We start from the raw sequence: 8,192 nt of genomic DNA on the forward strand, positions 1-8,192 counted from the left end.
GAAACAAGAATCCAATATCGGTCAAGTATACCACATCGACGATACAATAGGCTATTTGTTTTTTCAAGCAAGGTCTACCTTGACTTTCTGAATTAAACCCCATGGTATTGTCATCTGATGACATCACTGTACCATGGTACCACCACAGAACTTTGTATAAGGTTAAGTTATTCACTGGTCTAAATGACACACAGCCTCAAGGACCGACTGTAAACATATGTTTGCATAAGTACCCAACAGGTTCTCTTCTCCTGACAGATGTGCGGAAGTATTAGCAAACATTAGCAGCGATGCGGACACGCTGAAGCGCGATATAATCACCTATATTTCGATCAGAGTTCAGTTAGTGCGGGTGAGTAATGCCTGAACTCCATGACAACCACTCCCGCGTTACACACGAGCGTGTTATTAATATCATTCCGCCGCGATCACTCCTGCAGCAGCACAAAGACACACACACACACACACACACACACACACACACACACACACACACACACACACACACCCGCAGCACTGTATCCGGGGACTATATACACACGCTTCAAGTGATTCTCTCTCAACTTCTGCTCCATTTCCTCATGCACTACGGACCTTATGAAACAGCGGACGATGAGAGGGTTTTATTAGTGAGATTGTAACTGACTTTACCGATTTCGCTGTCAGCTTTAATCCTTTGTTTTCGCGGCCGGCCCCGCGGCATAGTTCCAGCTCTCAGCGCGGGTGTACTGTGAGCGATTTGGGTTTCAAAATGGCGACTGAGTTGAGGTTGAGTGCGCTGCTCGAGACAGCGGAGAGAGAGAGAGAGCCGTGTCACATCGCGACATCTGGCGGACATTATCGCTACATAAGGAGCTCAAAAACAAGACTGCATTTGGTGTCAAGAATAAATGGAAAATTCTACTTACATATATATATATATATATATATATATATATATATATATATATATATATATATATATATATATATATATAGAGAGAGAGAGAGAGAGAGAGAGATAATTTGAACATTGTGAGGTGTATTCCTTTATAATAATTTTCAAGTAGGAAATAATTGAAAATACTGGGTGAAATTGTCCATGACATGATTGAAATCAAGGCCATAACCATTTGGGGGTTCGGTGTTGCAGGCGTGGAGGTCACAAATGTAATGGTTCTTTTTGGTTCTTAAAACAAAATGTGCTGAATGCAATACCTTTTTTAATAAAGGCTTTAAATATAATAAAGTCCCTAAATGTAATACATTTTGGTTTTAAAATATGCATGGTTTACACAGTATCCTACAACACTGTATGCATTGCTAATCATTTGCCTGTTTCAGTCAGCTTACCTTTCTTTTTTTTGTGTTGTCTCAAAATAATAATAGGCTAATAATAATTTGAATTTCTTTTCATTATTGATGTATCTGTAAACTGACATGACTGTGTGAGCTGGCTAGAAAAAAACAAACAAAATAAATAATTTCCCCTCAAGCTGTTTACCCTCCACTGGCGTAGCCACGGGTGGGCTGGTGCCACCCACTGGCGTTCAGTCCCACCCAACCATTGTCTCAAGCCCCTTTTCCACCAACAGCAAAGCTTGCTGGCCTCGAACCTCAAACCGCTAACGTCAGAGGCTGTTGGGCTTTTCAAAACAGCAGCACAAAAAACAAAACTAGATCGCTCATTATAACAAAGTTATTTATACACTGATGGGCATCCTGTATCGTGCAGTGGCTCTAAAAATTTATTTTCCCCATCTAATAAAATATTTGTAACAACTGTCATACTGTATATGAGAATTGATCGCTATGAGTTGTATTAATTATGCTATATATTAAAATAACTTCTTACCTGTTTTTTTTTTTGTTTTTTAAAGGTAAAATAATGTTCATTACTAATATTGTATGTATGGATTATTTTATTCTTTATAACTTGTTTGTCGCATCACAAGCAGCTCGTGATGGTTAAATAAGCTTCTCTGAAATTAATTATTTTTTGATGATAGTATATTCTCTCAAAATACAAGGTAATGGAACTTTATAAAGATGGAAAAGGATATAAAAAGATAAACAAAGCCTTGAGTATGCCAGTCAGTACTGTTTAATCACTTAAGAAGTGGAAAATTCGGGGATCTCTTGATACCAAGCCAAGGTCAGGTAGACCAAGAAAGAATTCAGCCACAACTGCCAGAAGAATTGTTCGGGATACAAAGAAAAACCCACAGGTAACTTCAGGAGAAATACAGGCTGCTCTGGGAAAAGACGGTGTGGTTGTTTCAAGGAGCACAATACGACAATACTTTAACAAAAATCAGCTGCATGGTCGAGTTGCCAGAAAGAAGCCTTTACTGCGCCAATGCCACAAAAAAGCCCGGTTACAATATGCCCTACAACACCTTGACACGCCTCACAGCTTCTGGCACACTGTAATTTGGAGTGATGAGACCAAAATAGAGCTTTATGGTCACAATCATAAGCCAACAAGGCCTATAGTGAAAAGAATACCATCCCCACTGTGAAGCATGGTGGTGGCTCACTGATGTTTTGGGGGTGTGTGAGCTCTAAAAGCACAGGGAATCTTGTGAAAATTGATGGCAAGATGAATGCAGCATGTTATCAGAAAATACTGGCAGACAATTTGCATTCTTCTGCATGAAAGCTGCACATGGGACGCTCTTGGACTTTCCAGCATGACTTAATGTCATGAGCCTAAGCACAAGGCCAAGCTGACCCTCCAGTGGTTACAGCAGAAAAAGGTGAAGGTTCTGTAGTGGCCATCACAGTCTCCTGATCTTAATATCATCGAGCCACTCTGGGGAGATATCAAACGTGTGGTTCATGCAAGATGACCAAAGACTTTGCATGACCTGGAGGCATTTTGCCAAGACGAATGGGCAGCTACTTAAACCACCTGCAAGAATTTGGGGCCTCATAGACAACTATTACAAAAGGCTGCACGCTGTCATTGATGCTAAAGGGGACAATACACAGTATTAAGAACTAAGGGTATGCAGACTTTTGAACAGGGGTCATTTTATTTTTTACTTTGTTGCCAGGTTTTGTTTTATGATTGTGCCATTCTGTTATAACCTACAGTTGAATATGAATCCCATAAGAAATAAAAGAAATGTGTTTTGCCTGCTCACTCATGTTTTCTTTAAAAATGGTACATATATTTCTAATTCTCCAAGGGTATGCAAACTTTTGAGCACAACTGTATTTACCTTAAACACCATAGACTGACTCAATCAATTACTTCAACATTGCGGGGCTCGTGAATTTCTGGCCAGCACCATATGCACAATGAAGCAGCTTTTTATCAAAGACTGATATGAGTCTTCAACTCATGTAAGTGTACATCATTTATTAAATTTATATATATATATATATATATATATATATATATATATATATATATATATATATATATATATATATACTGTATATATCTGTCAAAAAGTTCACAGAGTGCACCTTTAAGACGTTGTAAAAAAATTTATGATATGCAAATCTATAACAATGTAACAATGTATTATGCAATGTTTCGTATTTTTTTATACATAAGATTCCATAAAATCTTTGAGAAAGTTATTGAGTTCAGTGTTTTACTATGTCTTTTGCTTCAAACGGTATACAGTATATGCACATTCTGCTAAAAGTGTCATCCACACTAACTGCAGAGCCTAATAATATCAAATATTATTTTGTTTTCTTTCCATAACAAAAGTACTAAATGTGTCAACAACAAATATTATATTAATTGTTTTAAAAGGTTGACAGTAAGTTAAAACACTCAAGAATATTCAGAAATCTGGATGTCCAGAAAATACATCACTTAAGTAAGTAGAATTTCTACACAATCCGAACGAAAAGCCATATGTACATCCAAATTGGAATAACTGCTCAGCTGAAATACTGATGCACATATACAAGACACAAACAGAGTTCTTCACCCGGCACATGTGTAAAGCTGGGAATTTTATAAACAGTGTGTTTCAGTGTGTTGCCATCTCTGTAATGGTTCCTTGTTCAAAATCACCAGCTTCTGAGAGGTTTGGATTGCTGTGTAACACCTGTAGGCTAAGTGCAACAATACAACACATAAAGAAGATCCACTTCAGAAAAAATACAGTTGTGCTCACATACTCCTATCTGCAATATGTTTTTTTTTTTTTTTTTTTAATAAAAGGCTTCAAACAGTCATTGATGCACAGGATGGGTATATATTAGAACCAACATTTAGATTATTAATTAAACATTATATATATATACACACACACACACACACACACACACACAGTATATATATTGTTACAACTCCATTGGTGTAATATAATTTACATTTGGCTTGAACTGACTGTCAGTTGTCTTGAATAGGCTGTCCTATAGTTCAGCTCATTCTGTACAGAGCTAAACAAATTTAACCACTGTCTCCACAACAAATTTGAACATTTGATGACCAATTATTTAGAATGATTACACTTACTGTAGTGTCGCCAGTTTATAATGTGCCTTTTTCTTTACAGCAGAGAGCTGAGTCACTCCAGAGTATCCTACTTTATTCCATGACAGGTCTAGTTCTCTCAGGTGTGAGGGGTTTGATCTCAGAGCTGAAGCCAGAGCAGCACAACCTTCATCTGTGACATCACAAAACTTCAACCTGCAGAGAACAACAACATACTCTTCACTCCCTCAGCTTAGCTTAGCAGGAGATTTAATTTGCTTCTGATTCTTCTGGTTATATTTTTGAGCGTGAGTGTATTTATTGAAATATTTTTTGTTGGATTCAATCAAAATATTCCTGCACTTGTTTTGGTGCCACAGTGTTTTGGTGTTTATTAATAGAGCACAGCAGTCTGGTTCACATTTATCTTTTTTTCATAGGGGAATTGATTTTTAAAAATAACCTTAAAGACAGACAGACCTATCTTGAGCTCCAAAGCTGTTAACTGATAGTCAGTGATTCTGATAAAGTCGTCAGCCCATGTTATTTAAAATGTTTTACAAAGTCGTGTTTTAAAGTGGAATTTGTGGTGAAGAACTACACTACACTGATTAGTACTGAATCGTTGGAACAGTTCGCATCTCGAGTCAACACTGATCCACAAGATCTATTTCGACCTCACTTAGACAGTCACCATGGTCTTATCCCGAATGATGCCATTATACTGCCTATCCTCAAGACATAATAACAACAGAGTCAGCTTACTGGCATGCAGGATAAGTGGATTATTAAATGTAGAATTATTTTCTTGATTATGTACTTCTGAATTTATAGTTTTTGATTGGTTTAGATTGATAATTCTTGTTAACTGGTATTAACATTTCTACTCTGAAGAGTCCTGTTCGCAGGCTCTGTTAGCAGAAAACAAAGCAAGGGGGGTTAAGAGGTAATTGGCAGGATGTGTAGAATCTTGTAGAATTTCCATGCCTTTAACCTGCATACGACACACATAGATGTCAGAGATGGGAGTAAGATTGCATCGAATAATTGAGGCAGAGCGTACTATGCCACTGATTAGCTTCCTCTGCTGAGCTGTGGAGTTGCCAAACCACACTGTGATTGAGAAAGTTAGTATGATTTCTGTCACTGCCCTGTACAAATGAAGCATACCATCCTTTGATACTCCAAACTTTTTGAGCTGTCTAAGGAGAAAAGCTTTTGGTTAGGTTATCATCCCATTTCAAAGATGTAGAAATTGTAGGCTCAAGGAACTCAATGCTGTGTACCCTTTCAACTTCCAGGCCGTTGATGTGTCAGAAGAACATTCCGTCTCCGGCGTAAGTCAATCACCATTTCTTTTATTTTGGAGATGGATTATTAGCACAGCACCATTAAGTCAGGAAGGACACCTCATTCCTATAGGCCAATTGATTGTTATCTGTAATCAAACTGACCAATGTTGTGTCATCTGAAACCTAAAAATCTGTAGAGTCACAATGTTAGATACAGTCATTAGTGTACAAAGAACAGAGTAGAGGTGACAATACACAGCCTTGTGGAGTGCCCGTGCTTATAGACAGGGTTTCTGAGAACTTGATTTTAACTACTTGCAGGAAGTTCAAAATCCAGTGGGCAAGGGAGTGATGAAACCCCAGTTGCCCTAACTAATCAAAAAGTTTGATTGGAATGATTGTATTCAACGCTGAGTTATAGTCCACAAAAAGAACCATCGCATAGGTGCCAGGAGCTTCCAAATATTGCAGAATAGAGTGAAGACACAGAGACATAGCATCATCTACAGACCCATAAGCCTTATAGACAAATTGGTAGGTGTCCAAAATGAATGATGTTTGAGTACCAATTGCTCAAAAATCTTAATTACTACGGAGGTTAAGGCAACAGGTTTGTAGTTGTTCAGGCAAATAATGTTAGGTTTCTTAGACATAGGGATAATGACAGCCGCTTTGAAGCATGCTGGAACTTTGCACTCTTTTAGAGACCAGTTGAAAATGTCAGTAAAAACTGGGGCAAGGCAGTGAACACACCACCTTAGGCTTGCAATCATACATATACTGTATACATCCTCCCCTTTTTTCAGTTCAGGCACAAGTCTTAGCCAACGAAACTGCAACTCAAAACAAGCAATTGTACAGGTAAATTCCAACTAACAGCTCACTGGGTTACATTCCAGTTATTTCCTTGTGTCGAAAAAAGATGGTGAGCTTCAACCCATGTCAGGTCTGAGACGATTAAACGCATTTGTAAAAGTTACACTCCAAGAAGCTGACCATAGCACAAATTCTGGAGTCCAGAGTACTAGGTGAATGTTTCACTTCAACAGACAAAGATGTGTTTTTCCATGTACCCATCTGTAGAGAACACAGGCAGTTCCTCTACTTTGCCTTCCAGGGCCAAGCCTACCAGTTCAAAGTTCTTCCATTTGGCCTTTCCTTTCTCAGAGGGTCTTTTTGAGTTGTGTCAGCAGCTCTTTGTCCTCTTCAAGTTGCAGACCTGAACATCCTGCCATACCTGGATGACTAGGTGATCTCGCCACCAAGTCATGAAGACAGTACGTTCAGAGGTGTGTGGGGGTTACCTTGGACATTGGAACACATCAATGTGCTGGAGCTCAGTGCTGTAGGCTTTGATAGCTCTCCTTCTTCTAATACAGAACAAACATGTTCTGATAAGAACAGATATGTCCATGGTGTAAAACATCAGTCACCAAGGTGGTACCATGTCACTGCATCACCTTCAGGTGACAAGAAAGCATATGTTTTCAGTTTTTCTGAGACTTGGCATTCTGAGGGCAGCTTACATACCAAGTGGAGCCAAGACCGATCTATTTGCGACAGCCAAGACAACCAAAGCCAGACACGTTGCAACTTTAGGTCTGGCCTCATCTCAGTCCCTCTCTCAGGATTTAGACAAATCTGTTTTGAGGACAATAATTAGTTTTAAAGCAACCTCCACATGGCACAACTACTCAAAAAAGTGGCAAGTAGCTTCAGCATGGTATCAAGACTGACAGCTGAACACTGTCAACTGTGGTATCTGCCTTATTCTTTGTTTCTTTTAGCCACTCTTGGATTTGGGAAGAAAAGCTAATACTATAAAAGTTTATGTTGCAGCCAATTTCCATTTCCATACTCTGGTGGATGGTATCAAATTCAGCAAACACTATTTAGTCTCAGTTTCTCAAAAGGAGCCGATTACCATTTGCGGCCAAGGAGAGTTTTGAGAACACAATCTTGGGATGTCACCGTAGTTTTACAGTCACTGACCAACGCTCCATTTGAACATTTGGAACAATCGGACCTGAAGTAACTAACATGGAAAACAGTCTTTCTCCTTGCAATTTGTTAAGCCAAGAGAGACGGTGAATTACACTACTTGCCAGTCAGTGAAGACTGACAGAAGTGGAAATCAGATAATGCAGAGGTTTCCCTCAGGCCAAATCCAGCTTTCTTACCCAAGGTGCTAAAACGTCATGGTTACTGGTGTAACCTCCGTTCCCTGATGGAGGGAACGAGACGCTGGTGTCGATGTAGTGACACTAGGGGTCACTCTTGGACATACGGGTATAAAAGGAGCTGGTATGCAACCACTAATTCAGGTTTTACACTGAGGAGCCGATATAAGGTCCGGCCATTTCAGCTGGCAGCGATGTGGCAGGAGGGACCAACGTCTCGTTCCCTCCATCAGGGAACGGAGGTTACACCAGTAACCATGACGTTCCCTATCTGTCACTCACTCGACGTTGGTG

At 39.3% G+C, this 8,192-nt stretch overlaps 1 protein-coding gene across 1 annotated transcript in view; it reads right to left on the minus strand.

Annotated features, from left to right (window-relative positions):
- Nucleotides 1-737, minus strand: part of LOC127452515 (zinc finger protein 236-like) — a 77,339-nt gene extending 76,602 nt beyond the window's left edge. Inside the window, exon 1 of the mRNA XM_051718011.1 lies at nt 652-737. Within this exon, the coding sequence (XP_051573971.1) occupies nt 652-703 (52 nt within the window). The 5' untranslated portion in view covers nt 704-737. The remainder of the gene's footprint in view (nt 1-651) is intronic.
- Nucleotides 738-8,192: the final 7,455 nt, after the last annotated feature.

This window comes from Myxocyprinus asiaticus, chromosome 15 (assembly GCF_019703515.2).
Source record: "Myxocyprinus asiaticus isolate MX2 ecotype Aquarium Trade chromosome 15, UBuf_Myxa_2, whole genome shotgun sequence".
NCBI lineage: Eukaryota > Metazoa > Chordata > Actinopteri > Cypriniformes > Catostomidae > Myxocyprinus > Myxocyprinus asiaticus.